The following is a 17,057-nucleotide window of genomic DNA, read 5'->3' on the forward strand; positions in this document are numbered from 1 at the left end:
TGAGGGTCACTGTCATCGCCCTTCCCAGGAGTTCCCAGGAACCCTGACCTGGAATCTGTAGCTTAGAATCGGGGCCTCGCTATCAGCTGCCAGATCCGCCGTGTGTCCTCCCGACGTGTGTTGGCTCAGATTTTGGCATACTTTCCCTCCTCATCCCCTGGACACTCAGCTCCATTCCCTACCAAGACTCCACTCCACCGAACCAGCCCTGACTCAGAAAGAACATCACGCCCCTGCCTCCTCTGACACTGTCCCCAGACACTGCTCAGACATCACCTCTGAAGGTGGTACCCAGGTGGGCAGCTGTTTGCCTGTCTAGGCTCCTCTTGGTTTGGCCTAATCCACTTCCTGTCTGACTCCAAATTCCCGCTCTGACTTCATTCATTCTCTCATTCACATTTTCACTGGGTGTCTACAAAGTCCTAGGGACTGTGCTGGGCACAGAGGACAGTGGGGTGAGCGGGAAGGCATGCTCCTGGCCTGGTCGGACCGGAGCGCCGACCCCCGCCGGCCCCCTCTCACCAGGATCTCAGCACGTCTGAAAACAGCTCCCGTCTGGAACCCCAGCCACCCCCTCTCCGGGACTCGCGAAGCTTTCTTTAATTTCAGATTTGACCTCTAAGCAACCGGGGTTGTCCGACATTCTCAGAAAGGTAGGGTGGCGCCGTGTCAGAGGCGATCTCGGAAGCGTCGTCACATCAGTGACCCTTAGGGGGAAAAGGTACCTGTCATCCGACTTGTTCTTAAGGAGAGAGAACAAGTGGCTCTGGCTGTGTGGCACAGAGATGTCTGTTTTCTCTCTCTAGCTGTGGCACAGGAAATCAGGCAGTTCGCCTTCACCTTTGTAAATTGTCTGCATTCCACTCATGCATGCGCCAGACGGGGCCTCTTTGTTTCAAGAAATTAAAGTTGGAAAAGAAAGAATGTAAGGAGGACTTTACCCCAACCTCTCTCCCTGCCCTCATTTACACACTTGAATCTACACTAGGCAGGTAAGCATGGATACACACACACACACACACACACACACACACACACACACCTTGCTAGCCTTCCCCAGAGCTTCAGCTGGTGGACTGAACGACGACGAACATCTTTTATAAATCACCTGAACACGGACTCAGCTCTAGAATTCACGAGCAGGACCGTGTGAACGTTGACCCAAGTCCTTACGACCCAGTACTTCTCTCTAAGCGGAAGCCTGAGGAAGGCTGGAGCCTTAAGGACCCCACTCCTTCGGGGCGGTGGCATGACCCCAGGATGTTTTCCAGCAGCCAGGCGGTCCCTCTCACCCACTCAAGAATTACCTCTGGAAATAAGACTATCGCTGGGGCTGTCCTGCCTTGGGTGTGAAGGGGACTAAGGAAGATAATATAAACAATAGTTTACCCAGGAGGTAAATCAACTGGTTTAACATCAAAACAACCCCACTGCGAGCCTATGTTCCACCTTGGTTGAAAAATGGGAAAAACAGAGGCCAGGGAAAGTGCGCTGAGGTCCCGTGGCTGCTAAGGGTGGTGTTAGGGTGTGAACGGACCCAGGTAAAATCAGGCCCGGATACCGAATCCCCTTATCACCCTGATATGGGATGACGAGACTCTGAGGTTCACTGCTAATGTGACCTCAGGCAAATCACGTCTGCCTTTGGTCTTACGGACGGGGAGCGGGAGCTGTGAATATGCTGGGACTTTGACTGCGACATCTGCGAGCTGCTCACTGAATACGGAGGGTCTGGTGCCCGTCCACTGTCGAGCTGTCGTGCAGGTTTCCACAGTTCTTCAAAGAGTACAGGGTAGGAGTTCACTGCTGTGAACGCCAGGCCACAGCGCATCCCTCGAAGACGCGACTGATACGTGTGTGTGTGTGTGTGTGTGTGTGTATTTATTTATGTATTTTGTCTCTCTTTTAAATCAGACTCGAGACACATTAGGTACGCTCCCTGAGGCAAGTCTGAAAGCTGAGTTTGCACGCACGCATTTTGGCCGGCTATTGTCTCCCAAGACCCCGGTGAAGCCAGCAGGGACCAGACTGGCATAATCAAATGTCTGCCTCACATGGAAACACGATGATCCATCCCTTGTTTTTACCAACACAGATATAAATCTGAGCTCAGCCAGCAGGCCAGCAAACCCCGTTACACAGAGTGCAAAGGCAATTAAACGGTGCCAGCTCCAGCTAGACTCAAGAAATCTGTGACCCGCAGGCCCTCGGTAACCGTACCAAGGCCCCTCTAAGAAATGGCTGGAGGAATGGCCTCGATGCTGCGGGAAGGCTCTGCTGGAACATTCCCTGGCAGGCCTGCCCCGGCCATCGGTCTGCGGCTACGGCTGCATCGTGCTCCTTTCTCCACGTCCGGGGATGCTGGACAGTCGACTGCGCTTCATGTTCTGTCACAATGGTGTATACCACCCGCATCACGAACAAATCACTTTCTAACCGCAAAGGGCATGTCTCGACTCTTCTATTTTTCTTTAGGCCAGGGCTAAAACCGTGCGACCGGATATCGTGTTTCCCTGAGACAGAGGCATCAGCAGTTCTGGCATTCAGACAGAACTGCTCTGCAGATGCCAACCCCAAACTCCCAGCCCGGTGGCCCACCACGCTCAGGCCCTAAAGGCCGTCCTATCTGGGCTCTTTGACTCACAGGAGGATCATTCACTCCCCACAAAGAAGATGAGACGAATGGCCACCAAGCCTCTCGACTTTCAAAACACTGTCCCGCCCTCTCCATACACCGCAGATCAAAGTCCTTGCCCGTTCAATGTCCATGAAGTGACACCTCCATATTTTCAAGCCACCTGCCGCCTAACCAGTTTGCAGAAGTTATTCCATCTCTGTATCTCAGGTCACACCTCTACCTCCCTTTTTTGAGATCAATGACACTCGTGCTCACTTGTCCTTTCCCTGGCGATCGTAACTGTCAGAACCATTCAGCGATCCATGGGAAGGAAAGTCCCAAAGAAAGGAATTCTGGGAGCCAAACAAGACACCTGTTAATGTAAAGTGGACGGCGTGAAGTCAAACCGACCGTGACGGAAAGCTCTTCCTGACCTGCACCTCTCTCTCCGGTGTCGGCAGCAATAACGCGCTTTCTGCCCTCACCCTTCCTCAGCCATTTGCTCAGCGAGACTTTAACCATGTTTGCTACTTTATCTGGGGTTCTGGCTTCTCTCATCAAGATCTACCTTTGAAAACAAGCCTACAGGGTCAGCAGGTAATACCAGAGAATACAGTGCGTTGTGGTGGAGCTAGAAGGTGCTAAAATGTAGCACCGAGTTTGTCTATGTGTGTCAAGATGTGTGTGTGTGTGTGTGTGTGTGTGTATACATATATATATACATCAAAAATCTGTTTGCATGAAGAATGAGTACTGATGATTCAAGTAAGTACACAATGCATATGTCACTACAATGTAACAATACAGTTGAGTTAAACACCCACGATGGAGGGAGGAGCATAGGGAACAGGTAAGTCAGGATGCAGGCAAGGCCAAGGGACAATCGTCGAGTGTATGCATGGGCATGGCTGTGTACGTGTGCGTGCTGGAGTGACAGGGTTGATGGACAATGATGAAGACATGTAAGCGAGGTGCCAGCTCTGCCACGGAGCCCTGTAGCGGGAAAAGCCGCCTTACCCTGTAGTAGTCAGTGCTGTAGACGTCCCTGGACATGCCGAAGTCTCCGATCTTCACCAGCAGGTTGGCTCCAACCAGGCAGTTCCTGGTGGCCAGGTCCCGGTGCACGAAGTGCTGGGAGGCCAGGTACACCATGCCCGAGGCGATCTGGCTGGCGATGTGGAGCATTTGGGAGAGCCCCAGCTCACCTTTCGCCTGGCGTGGCTGCCCATCCACGAGGATCATCGCATCTGGCCCGTGGGCCCTGTGGGAGGGGGCGGGAGGAGAGAGAGGGGGCAGAGAGAGCTCAGGAGATCGAGGGCCAAGGCCTTCCTGATGCCCTGTTCTCTGGAACGCACCACAGAAGCGAACGAAACCGCCCTTTTCGGCCGGCCTGTGGCCTATTTCTATCTCCCTCGAATTAGGTGACGTAAGGCCGTGGGTGAAACACACCACCGGATCCCCAGCTGACATGACAGCAGACACGCTCTAGAGCATCAGGAAATAAACCTACTCTTTTAAAATATTTAATTGCCATCCGAGGTTCCAGGATTAATATAGAAGAATTAATAAAAGAACAACTAGCTCTTACACAGCCCTTGCTATGTCCTATGTACTGTTCTAAGGATCTTAAATGCATTAACTCGCTCGATCCTCCCATCCCTTCTTCCTTATTTCGAGATAAGGAAGTGGTCGGACGACTTGATGGAAGTCACTGAGTCCCCGGAGGTCCCGGCGTGACCCCGGGAGTGATCAGGGGCAGACTGAAACCGGGCACACACAGCAAGAGGGGATTTTAAAAGCTTTCTGGGCCCTGCTCCCTGGATTCTGATTGGCTAGGAGGAGTGGGTTCATTTGCATACCCCGCTAGCTCCCTGAGCTGATGCTCTGGATAGTGAGACCCCTGAGTCCACTCTGCCTTCTGCTTGGCCACACTGCCCAGCATGGGGGGGACTTCTGTTGGTGGCCGGGCCCGATGAAGAGACCCTGTGGCCCTCGAGCGGAGCCCTGGGGAGCCCCAACTCTCCCTCCAGCCCAAATCAAAGTCTGGATTTGTTATTCTAACACCTCGCCCTGTCCTATGGGTCACTTGCAGTGTTCCCCTTTCCTCCAGAAAGCCCAAGGAGCTGTGACCACACCCAGGGCCCTTATTTATGAGGCTGTGGGCCGAGGAGCCCTGGTGTACAGTGGAGCCTCGGCTTGTTTTACTGCTTCTCCAATTTCCACTGAGAGGCACCATTAAACATGAGTACGGTTATTTTATTATCTCCTGTGGGCTTGCCGACCTCACCCCTCTAGAGCGAGGAGAGTTACTGCACCGGCTCCCAGGAAGGGGGGTCAGCAGCAGGCCCCACTGCTGTCTACCAGGGGAGAACACTGCGGTCCGCCCCTAAAACCAGCCACCAGGAGACGTGAGAGCAGGCCAGGCCTCTGCTCTCCCTCCCTCCTCTTCACTAACACTGGACGCATGACAGTGGTCCCGACGGGCCGGGGAGCTCTCCTTAGCCCTGCTAGTGGCACTGGGGTCTGACGGCACTGCCCCCAACAAAAGTAAGGGTGAGGAAGACCCTGTGTACTGAGAAAGGGTGTCACCTGCATGAGAAACTGCCATGAGTCACGGTTCTGATAAAACAATAATTGTGATTACTAGTGGCTACCATTTAGTGAACACCTCACTACATGAAAAACTCATTCAGCTATTAAAGAAATATAGTCATGTAATGGTCTGAACAACAAACCTGTGACATTCTTAACGGCCTTATTTTCTTGGGAGAGAACCGATGTTTAATAACTTGTTCCAGGTTACATCTTTAAGATGTGACAAATTCGGGATGTGAACCCAAGTGTGTCTTATTGATAAGGACAGTTCTCCCGGAAAGAAATAAATTTCATTGTGAGACCAAGCTCGGGCGGTTAGGACTACCGTGCAGGTACTTTCAATGCCTCTCGGGCCGTTCTTGGAAACGCAGCTCGTGAGCTGCACAGCACTCTGCCGAACGCCCCACTTTGAGAAGAAGCTTGTCGGTTTTGGGTGAGTGCACTAGACTCTTCCACGACCCACCTCTGAACGCTGGGAATCTCATACTCGGCGTGGAATTCAGTGGGATTCAGAAGGAGGCAAAGACCTGGCCCTCAGTTTCCGGGGCCTGAGTGTTCAGCCTGCTTCGCGGGACCCTGAATTCCACAGACCCCCACGCATGGCTGTCCCTACCGCATCTGGGCACGACTCCGAGGTGGCAGACGTAGAAGCAGGGAAGTGCTAATCCTGCTCTGGTGGAGATGCTGCCTTCTCTGGGGAATGTAGATCTCCCCTGAAACTCTATGCAGATCTCTAGGCTGGGGTTCCAGCCCTTTACCAGTTCTATCAACAGCCTCTCAAATTCCAGACAATCTTGCTGCAGGCTTGGGGAACCCCTTCTTACAACAAACCCAATCTTTCTAAAAGAGTGCTAGAATTTTCTATTCATGGAAATGTCACGTATGCTGCACTGCCCAATACAGTAGCCACATCTGGTTATTGCGTATTCCAAACATGGCTAGTGAGACCAAAATAAGTTTTTATGTCTTATATAACTTCGAGTAACGTACATTTGAATTCGAATAGCCTCAAGTGGTCACCGTACTGGACAGCAGATTTCTAAATTTATCCAAGCAAAGTCTGCCATTTTTGTCAACCCTTTCTGCCTCCTGATGAGTATGTAAACTCGTGCCTTCCTAGTCACCACCGAAAAGCGTCCGGCGAGAAGGTTTCCAGGATGGGTACAAGGTATCAGCCTGACTTTGCAACACTGAGACACAATGGACACGAAGCGGGGAAGCCATGTGCATCACCGGGGGAGGGTGGCCCTAGAACCTTGATTCAGACTGTCAGGCTGGCAGCCCCCTCATTCCAGACTCTGCTTCTCTTCTCGGTCGACCTTAGATCAGGAAGAAGAGCTCGGCTTACTCGTCACAGCATCCTCAACCCGCCCCCCCTGGCCCAGCCCCCGAAATCGGGGATAGAAGCCTGAATCCCGCCGCTCGGGAGAAGGCGTAGAAGAACCGAAGGTCGCTTGTCATTTCTAATCCCCGGACACGAGTGTTTGGAGGGGCAGGATAACTTCCGGCTCCGGAGAGAACCCCAGGGCGCCGGTGAGGCCGGGCGGGAGCGGGGCGGGGGACAGCAACCCCGGCTTACCGGAGGAACTTGTTCAGGTCTCCGTGCTTCATGTACTCAAAGACCATGATGAGGGGGTCCCCATCGCCACACACCCCGTAGAACTTGACTATGTGCTCATGCTGCAGGTTGGTGAGCAGCTCGGCCTCCCTCTGAAAATCCTTCCGGGCGGCCAGGGTGGGGTCCTTCAGGGCCTGGAACAGTGCAGGACAAAGGCCGTTTTGCAAACAGAGGGCAGAGGCCTCTCTGTTCCCCTCCTGAGAAGAACCGTGGTCCCCTTATCAAGACCCTGCCGGTTCCCAACGGATAAGGTTTTAGTCGGGTCGAAAGACCCTGAAGCTAGGTCACAGCCGCCAGGCCCGACGCCTTCCTCCTTCCGTTATTTTCATCCCCACAGAAACAGTAACCAACATTCTAGCACCCGCATCCCGTCCACCAGCCAATGACTTCGGATTAAGTGCATCTCAGGCCCAGAGCCCCGGGCTCCGTCCGAGAGGAGAGGAGCGTGAATGGCAGAGGGAGGGGGCTGACAAGGGCCTCTTCCCCTAAGTTTCCTTGAAGAAACGGTCCCACAGCTAAAGCAAACCGTGGGGAAACCACGGCCCCCGTTGCTGTAACTTTGTAAATGAGCCTATGCCCAGAGTCTACTAGAAATCGGGCAGACCACATAAAAAAGTCTCCTTGCCCTTTCTATTCCTTGATTTTAGATGGTGAAGGAGTGTATATTTGCCGAGAAATTAGAAGGCTTTGGTTTCTAGAAGGCACCTGTGTCCTCCCGGCAGAGCTGAGAAGCTCAGGGGGGGGTGGGGTGGAGGTGGGGCTGTAGGCATGGGAGGAGGTGAGTAAGCAGGACCAGGACTGGGTACAGTACCACGAAGTCCTAGGGCCGGATGGCAAGGCGGGCGTTTGGTGGCCACCAAAAAATGTCACCTCTCAGCCCCAGTGGGAGTAGGAGACTCCAGTGTGAGGAAAAAACACCGGACCAGGCCACTTGCCCCCAGGTCCCAGGAAGACGAAAGGGAAAGCAATGGTCAGGCGGGGTGTCGGCTATGCGTGTGGCTTTCCTAGCACCAGGAGGCTCACAGGGACGAGACGATGCAGAGCTGTACCCAGGGGGCCCATCGCCTCTGTCATCACGAGCACACGTCGGACGATGCGCTCTCAGCACGGAAAGGGCCCTGGACGTCATCTGCTTTCACCTGCTCGTTTCTGGAGCTGGAGAAACCGAGGCCCAGCCCTGCCCAGGAATCAGCTCACATTCACACGTCTTCAGTGGCAGAAGCTGAGAGTTAAACTGGACTTCGGCCTCTGGTCTCCAGGTCACCGGCCGTGCCGCTAGGGCCATCAGGGGGGCCGTGGTCTCTCAGCCAGAGATCAAGACCCCCTCCAACGTCAAGCAGCACCGTTCATTCTTTTCAAAATTTAGAGGTTTCACGTGCACGCACACGCACACACGCGCACGCGCACACGCACGTGCACACGCACACACGTCTGGCTGACTCCGCTATGGACGAAGGCTGGACATTATCCAGCGTCACGTTCCCATTTCACAGGTGAGATTTCTGGGATCCAGAACAGGGGAGTGACTGGCCAAAGACCATAAAAGAAGTAACAGGTCGAGTCTGGAGCCCAGGAGACTTTGCCGTCCAGCGCACCTGCTTGAATAATTTTATCAGATGGATCAGTCACTAGGAGGGTCCCCCAGGGAAAGGTGGGCACAGAAGTTAAAAGATGGGAATGGGCAGGGGAGAGGGTTAGGAACGGTGAGGAGGGTGGACTGCCAGCAGAGCGTCTGGGCCCAGAGAGGGATGCTCCCCAGTCACAAAGGGACAGGCTGCTGTGTGTCCGCCAGCGACCGGAACGGACCCTCGCAAGGCCTTGGTGCGGAAGAAGGCAGAGCCATGGAGAGAGGGCGCTCTTCCCGGGGACCCAGCTCCCACAGCAGCCTTGAACTCCATGTGCTGGGGCGTGGGTACAGGATGACTTCCAGGGAATTATTTACTTTCATGAAGAACGAGATGGGGATGGGGGGAAGGGACCCAGCACGGGTGGGATGGGAGAATACGAAGATTTATGCGAACGCTGGATTTACGAGGGCAAAGTAGATCGAGTTCGGGGCCTGACAAATGGCCTCTCTCCATCTCCGTAAATCATTCTCTTACACGGCCCCCGGCGCCAATGGCAGCCACTGGGTATTTCCGTTCTCAGCTCTCCCGCAGTGCCCACCGGTGTCCCCCAAGGCTGGCACCCTATGCTGCGAGGCAGATGGGAGCCCCTCACTCAGGAGATGGGAGGCAGATGGGAGCCCCTCACTCAGGAGATGGGGCACGAAGCAAGCACTGCCACTTTTAGACTTTCCAGTTCTCTCTCCACCTTCGCTGGGTTTTCCAGCTCCTGGGTCAAACCCGAAGTTCTTACGAAACTGGCAAAAGGTCCCGTGCAGCGAATGGCTTGCAACGTGACCCCAGTCCCCAGGGACTGAGGCATCTGGGACAGAGGTGACAGAAGAAGAATCGGGAGGACAATCAGCCCAGAGACGGCCTTGCTCCTCTCCGTGGGGTCCACACCCAGAGCCTCTTGGGAGAAAGAAAACTTCACCAGGGTGACCAGCTGGTGACACAGGAGATGTGGGAGACGGGTCCTTCCGGGGGTCAAGCTGTATCCACAGAACAAAGAGGGGAGCTGGAACTCGCCTCCCTGGCTCCTTCTTCCCCCCAAATTTGAAGACTTTGCCCTTTCTGGTCTTCCCTTCCATGCATCGGCTCTCCTGTTCACCCCAAGACCTGGGTTTCGAGGTGCCGTTCGGTGGGATGGGAGGGAAGCAGGCTGCATGGCAAAAATCTCAACTTCTCACCAGCTGCCAACGCCCTCGGGGTCACTTCCAAGCTTCATCTTGTCCAGCCTGGGGGTTCTGCTACCTTTGATTTTCCTTTTCAGTTGGGTGGGGGGAGATACTTCAGCGGGAAAACATCTTAACTGAACTGTAGTCACATGACTCGGCAGATTAACCGCCCTTTACCTCCGAACCTGCTGGCCGGTGTCCATTATACCCCGAACACTCAGTGCTCGCTGGACACCCGGAGAAACACTTCTGTCCCAGGGAGGAGCTGACCAAGACTCAGCTGTCGTTCCCAAATTCACGCACGACGGTTAAATCTGTTAATGCCGTCGCTTAAGGCAACGAGACGTCGTGGCAGCCAATGAAATATGAGTGCAAAGACCGGGCCGTTTTTACAAAAACTAGAATAAATACTTCAGAAAAACCTAATAAAGGTCAGTGGTTAAAAAGTATGAAGAATGAGAAGAAGATCTGTTTTTAAAAATTAGAAAAACCGTGAAATTCTGAGATTCTGCCGTCAGATGGCTTCACAAGTGTTTCAAGCGCCTGTTCCAATTTAAAGTAACTGAAAGCGAAAATCGTAAACATCCAAAACAAAAACCAAACAACTCCGCAAACCCAAAGGGACCCCAGAACTGAGGCTCCGTCCAAAGATGAAAACGGTCAGCTACCAAAACACGAACTTCCTGCAGATAAAATCAATTTTCTAGAAATAGGCTGATAAAGATGTTAACTTGGGTAAATGCTCAAAGAGAGTGAAGAAACAATTACTTAAAAACAAACAAAAAAGAAATAAGCAGCAGAAACGGGGGAAAATAAAGTTAAGATAAGAATAAAATTAAGACCCAATTAGATATCTCGGGAATAAATTACACGGTCGTTGAAGTTAAAACAAAAAACCTCCACGGATAAGACAAGCGGCACACTAGGTGAAGCCACAAGCAGCGTTCATGACTCTGAAAGACGCTGAGGTTCGCCCAGCACGGAGCGTGTGGAGACCGAGGGAAAACTGGACCAGTGGTGACGAGTGTCCCATTCTGTCATCCGGGGAGGAAAGGGGGACTCGACCACGGATTAGCTGTGGGGCCCTGGGCGACTTGCTTTCCCTTCCCCTGTGCCTCGGAGACTCTTCTATAAAACGGGGAGCGAGAGCATCAGCTCCGGGGGGCCCTGTGAGAACGGCACATTCATCTGCACACATCGCTTACAGCGGGACCTGGCATGTTACGAGCTCTGCTGGATGCTGCCGTCAGCAACATCATCGTTGCCACCACCGTCATCACTTCGTCCTCTTTAAATGTCCCATCTGGGCTTTAATCTATAACTCTGAGGTGTGAGCTGCATTGGTCTGTGTGTCCTCTATCCCCAGGAACTCAGTAGGTGGTCAGTAAATGTGGAATGAATAAATTAAGCACATTTTTAAGAATATGGTAAACCCTTAAAAGAAAAATATTTGAGAGCACGATGATTTGCCACAACACCAATACCACTGGAGCCTCAATGTAGGTAAAAAATAAAATATCGTCGACCCCCCAGAAATGCACCCCACCTCATGAAGTGCCTGCCCCCTCCACTATGCCCTCCCTCACTCCAAAGGTAACCACGGTCCTGATTACGGAATTCACGTTCCTGATTTTTAAAAATAGTTTTTACTACCTAAATATAAATCTCTCAACACTCAAGTTTAGCGTTACCTGTTAACTTTAGACAAGCGGAAGCACACATATTGCATTATACACATTTCCGCGTCTATCTTTTTTCATCCAATGCTGTGTTTCTGAGATTCTTCCAGACTGTTGCGTATAGCTGTAGCTCATTCATGCTCCTTGAATAGTTCCCCGATGTATGAATAGACTACGTTTATTATCCTGATGGACATCGGGGTTGTTTCCAGATTTTAGCTGTTATGGATAATGCTTGGTGAACATTGTTAGACATGTCTCTTGGTAGATGGATGATGGATGATGGATGGATGGGTAGGTGGATGGATGGGTAGGTGGATGGATGGATGTGTGGGTGGGTGGGTGGGTGGATAAGTAGGTACACACACACACACGCACACACACACACACACACACCCCGATACCTGTTGGGTATAAGACAGGCCTAGCAGTGGAAGTGCTGGGTCACGCAACACGCTAGCGAGAGCTCGGTCGTCCCGTGCCCTTCCAGCCCTTGGTGTTGTCATTGCTCATTAGCTATGCCGCGTGGCATGCAGCGGAATCTCCTTCTAGAGCTCAATCGGCACTTTCCTGATGATTGGTTAGGTTGGAAACCTTTCTCGCATTCTTATTAGCTATCTGGTGATCACACTCTTTTGAGATCTTGCAAGCAAGTGTATTGTTTGTCAAACGACGATTTAAAAGTGGCGTCGCCTATTTAAAAAAAAATCTCATGACATCACGTGGCCTGACTGTCACTCTTATACGACACGTACAGAGCTACGCCCCGTCTGGTCCCGCCCTCCACTTCCTTCGTGGGTAATCTCTTTTCTCCCCAACAGAATGCAAGCGTCTTCAGGACAGTGACTGCTGGGCCAAAAAAATTCTGGCCGCTCGATTTAAACACCACGATTTTGGGAAAAGCTGTTTCGGGGTTACACTTGGACGTGTTTTCGGAAAGTCCACGGTTACTCTGCAGAAACGTGCAAACGAACTGAACGCGAAGGAGCCTTCGGAAAGGAATAAGATCTACGAGGACGAGAGGCAGGAAAGGCCACTTCGTGGCTGTCCTCTGGGGGGAGCAAACGTCTCCTCCGGGGGCTGGCGGATGGGTGGGTCCACTGGGCTGCCAAGGGTGGGAAACTCCAGAGTGCTCGGCCCCTCAAGGCCCCCAGACTCTGGGAGAGAAGGAAACCCCTTAAAAGGATGAGGACCCTGTCTGCGCTACCCGTCTGGGTACGGCTCCCCAGGGCCGGGACACTCGGCAGGAGATGTTTCCCAGGGTTTTAGGCCTTCGTTTCATTTCCTGCTCCAAGTGCAAAAATGTTCAGTTCATTCAGCAGTCCCCAGATGGGTGCTGGAACGCCCGGTGGATTCATGTCACCCCATAAATTAAAAGTGTCAGGGCTGTGCAGATTCCAAGTTTAGGGACAGAATTAGAAGTCTTCCACAGCCCTGGTGCGAGCTGTTGAAAGTCACCCTCACTCACTGGACCAGCCACGTCTATGGAGACCCACTGAGCGAGCTGATTCTCAGGATGTCCAGCAATATCATTGTTAGACTTTTACAGGGTCACTACTCCAGTTTCTTGTTTATTTTCTACAGTAGAGGTTGGCAGGCAACGCCTACTTTTGTAAAAAAAAAATAAAATAAAATGATTGGTCTATAGCCACTACCATCGACTCACGTAGGCCGTGGACCCACTATGTGGGCTGAGCTGAGTGGCTGTGACGGAGAGCGTACAGCCCTCAAGGCCTAAGATCTGTACTGTCAGGCCTTTTAGAGAAAAAGTTAGGCAAGCTTCATTCTACACGGTCAGTGCAAGCTTGGCAGTAATATGTCCCGTGTCTAAGGACATTCAGTAATATCAACATCAGGAATGATGTCGATAATAAAAACACGGAGCAGCTACTCTTACGGAGCATTTACTGTGTCCTAAGGAACGTGCTAAGGATGTTCCACATGTCATTTGATCACCAACATGTTAGAAGGAGATACGCTATTTCCTATTACACAGATAAGGAAGGTAAGCCCCAAAGGGGTTGAGTGTCTTGCAAAAGGTCACGCAGCTAATCGGTGGCGGGGCTGGGTCTCCGTTCCCTGCTGTGCTTGCCCCCCGCACGGCATTGCCTGCATTCGCTCATGGGGTCATCTGCCCTCCGTGGACGGATGATCTGCGGACACACGGGACTCTGAGTACAGAGACCCAAAGGCCACAGAAGCACGGTGCTGCCGTCGTGGGGGTGGTCGGTCAGAGCCCTCGGCGCCCAGGACGGGGCCCCACTGAGGTCTGAGTGAGGGTCTTCACGGCGGGGCACGTCTCCTGCTTCCGGCCCAGGCCATCGTGCAGAATCCACGCCTGACCTCAGCAGCCGGCTCGCTGCACTCACGGTGCCCACACCGCAGTCCTTAGCAGGGCTCCTGACACCCGTGGGTACCTCAGCGAGGCTGCTTAACTCTGTCTGTGCCATTCGTGTTCAAAGATTCACCCAGCACCGATGCGCAGGGGGAGCTGGGCGCGGCTGGCGGAAGGGTGGGGTGGGCAGCTGGCAGGACAAAGTCTTCTCCTTCACCCCAGGCGATGTGGCTCCAGCTGCGCGTCTGCACAGGGGCCCCGCGAGCAAGCGCCTTGTGACCGACGGACGCACCGAGCAGCTCCCAGAAGGCAGCCGCCCCAGGCACACTGCCCTTTGGGGTCCGAACCTGGGTCCCATGGGGGATATCTGAGCGTCTCCCCGGCCTCAGTACCTGACACCCCGCCCTTCTGTCTAGTCCCAGTGATGGCGGCTGCCTCTGAGCAGGGACTCCCAGGGCCCCCTGCAGCTGCACACCCCACACCCAGCTCTACTCCCGAGAAACGGTCAGGTGACTTTTCAGGCAGAGGTGACACATCCTGCAAGGTCACCGAGGAGGGAGGAAGTGCAGCTGGGCACAGGGGGTGAGCCTAGGGCCTCCAGGGTAATACCAGGGCCTTTCTCAGGCAAAAACCTGCTCTCCAGCTACACCCCAGGCACCCCAGTGCCCTCAGTATGGCCGCTCTCGACCTCTGAAGCCGAAGGATGTTGGTTTTGCCTTGAGGACACCTCACTGACCTTGGGGCAGTCGCCCCTGGCTGCATTCGACAAAGCCAGTCTGCGCCATCTTCCTTCCACATGGAAGGAGCCTCTCCTTCCCACCCTGTCCCCAGCCACCCCGCTGCCTTCTTGAGGCCCACGTGACTCAGACTTACCTTCACGGCCACCAGCATCTTGTCCTTGGTCGGGCTCAGGTTGTAGCACTCGGCCAGGAAGACCTTTCCGAAGGCTCCCTCGCCCAGCTCTCGCTTCAACACGATGTCCCTCCTTTTAATGTGCTGCACGTCTGTGGGCGGAGGACAGAGAGGAGAGTAGCCAGGTCAGTGTCGTCCTCCTCAGAGACACGGTGGGGACAGGAGAGCCCAGGGGTCCAGAACACGGGGTTCTGCTTCTGAGCCCACGGTGGGACAGGCACACTCGAGCACCCCAGCTTGGGCATGGAAACGGGCATCATGTTGCGGTTCGAGGGTCGGACCCAGAATTGGATCTCGGCGCTGCCCCTGACCAGCCCCCCCCAACCTCTCTAAACCAAGGAGGTGGAGCCACGGAAAGTTACTGCACCCCGGAGCCTCATTTCCTCGTCTGTAAAATGGGATTGACACCAATACCTGCCTCGCAGAATTCTTGTGAAGGTTGGGTAAGGTAATCAACATCAAGAGTTTGGTCCGGTGCCTGGGACGGAAGGACGGACACACGCACACACACACACACACTGACGTGGACACCTGCTGGCTCTTATGACGTAACAGCTGTAACAATCTGAGCAGAGTCTGGGTCGCGACAGGGACTACTAAGCGGTAGTTAAAGTTATGTGGGAGAAGCCTCCCCCTGACAAATCTCCTCTGAGAGAAAGACCAGTGAGATCGTGAAGACAAAGTCCAGAAGGAGACCGTCCAGAACCAGGTCGACTCACGGCCAACGGCTGCCACTGCGTCGGCTCATTTCGCAGCCCAATGAAGGTCGGCCCGTCCCCGCCCGGGGAACGCGGAGCTGTGGCCTCGGCCCTCCCACTTGCTTGGACGGAACGCGAGGAAGGAGCTGTATGAGCGGTGGGCTGGCGAGGACAGGCGCGAGACATTGATTACTCACTGGCCTCTCTGTTGATTGTTCGACGAGCAGCAGCACCTTAAATACCTGTGTTAACGTCGGGAAGAGCCTGGTAAAGCCAGGAGAAAGGAGAGTCTCAAACCGCCTTCCCCAGAAATGAAAATCAGAGACGGAGCATCACGGCAGACGGTGCCCACGAGCGGCGAGGGGGGGACACGGCAGGGACAGAAGGGTGTGGCCGCACACGGGCTCCGGTTATTGTTTGAGTTGGCTTGGGGATTCCCTTCGGAATAGATAAAAGCTCTTTTTTTTTGTTTTTTTTTTTTCTTTCTATCTGAGTTCTTGGCATCCCTGCCATGCCCCAAATGACCTGCCAGGGAGGAGAGAAAATGGGAGGCCAGGACCTCTCCAGGTCATCTGCTCATGGCGGCACCTTCATTCTCTAGAGGCTACTGATGACGCACAGGTGCCTGCAGCGGGGCGTCCTGGCCTTGGCGTGGAGGTGGGGCTGGCGGTGGCGGCTTCGCAAGGCCAGGCCCACGCCTCTGAACGTGCAGGGACCGGTGAGGCATGGGCAGCCAGGGCGCTTGGTTCAAGACCTGGCTCTTCCGTGCACCTCACAAAACATCTGGGGTCTCGGTTTCCTCGTCTATGAAGAGGCCGTGGGAGGATAATGCAGGCTCTACTCACCTGCTACGTGAGCTACGGCACCCAACGGTTTGTGGACCGTTCCGTCCTCTGAAACGCCAGTGTGTTTCGGTGTTTCTATCGTTATTGTTATGTCACAAGGGGAAACGAAGGCCAAGTCAGGAGTCCCCAGCCGGCAGCTGGGATGGGACTAGAGCCCAGAGCATCAGGAAAAGCCCGAGTCGCCAAACCACTCGATGACGAGCCCCCTTTGGCCCCAGACCCCACCCCAACCTCCGCCCCCCTGGGCACTGCAACAGACAGCGGCTCTCGCACTTGAGCCGCATCAGAATCAAGCAGAGAGCTTGTCAAAACACATCGGTGGGCGCTTCGCCCCGAGGCTCTCACTCAGGACGTCCAGCCTGGGGCCTGAGAAGGTTCCCTTCTGACACGTTCCCGGGTGATGTGGATACTGCCGGTCCAGGCACCCCACCTTGAGAACCGGGGAACAGGACGGCATTGATGGGGTGAGGAATTAGCCAGCTGATGACAGGTGTGCACCGGCACAGTGTGGCCTCAACAAGTCCCACGTCCACGACTATCCTGGACCAGGAGGAGGCCTGCACTCCGGGACAGGCTTACATCCAGACTTCTCCCGTCCCTAGCCGTGCGGCCCAGGCTGAGCCAACCGTCTCGGAGGCCCCACCTCTCTCTCATCCACGGAACGAAAGTCATGCCCCCTCTCGCTTTCTTATGCTCTGGACACGTCTCCACAAAGGCAGAGCGATAGTATGTAAGTTCCTAAGTCCAGCTCCAGCCTGGGCGAGCGCCCTGGGTCTCCCTGAGACTCTCGCTCTCGGCCATGCTGAGTGCATGGTGAGGAGGGAGGGCCCCCTCCCCCGACGGTGGGGCTCTGCTTTTCAGCTGCTGGACCTGGGTCACCTCGTGGAACCCTCCAGCTCCTCGCCCTCCCTCAGCAGCGAGCATCACAGTCTCTGAAAGATGCGTGAAGAGGACGCAGCCTCCAGGGGCCATTTCT

General features: G+C 54.1%; 1 protein-coding gene across 1 annotated transcript in view; it reads right to left on the reverse strand.

The window, feature by feature from the left end:
* NTRK3 (neurotrophic receptor tyrosine kinase 3) overlaps nt 1-17,057 on the reverse strand; it is a 427,675-nt gene that overhangs the window by 37,202 nt on the left and 373,416 nt on the right. The window contains exons 17-19 of the mRNA XM_039858221.1: nt 14,500-14,630; nt 6,792-6,964; nt 3,635-3,878 (exon numbers count right to left, since the gene is read on the reverse strand). Coding sequence (XP_039714155.1) covers nt 3,635-3,878; nt 6,792-6,964; nt 14,500-14,630 — 548 coding nt within the window. The remainder of the gene's footprint in view (nt 1-3,634; nt 3,879-6,791; nt 6,965-14,499; nt 14,631-17,057) is intronic.

This window comes from Pteropus medius, unplaced genomic scaffold (genome assembly GCF_902729225.1).
Source record: "Pteropus medius unplaced genomic scaffold, Ma_sr-lr_union100, whole genome shotgun sequence".
NCBI classification, from domain to species: Eukaryota; Metazoa; Chordata; class Mammalia; order Chiroptera; family Pteropodidae; genus Pteropus; species Pteropus medius.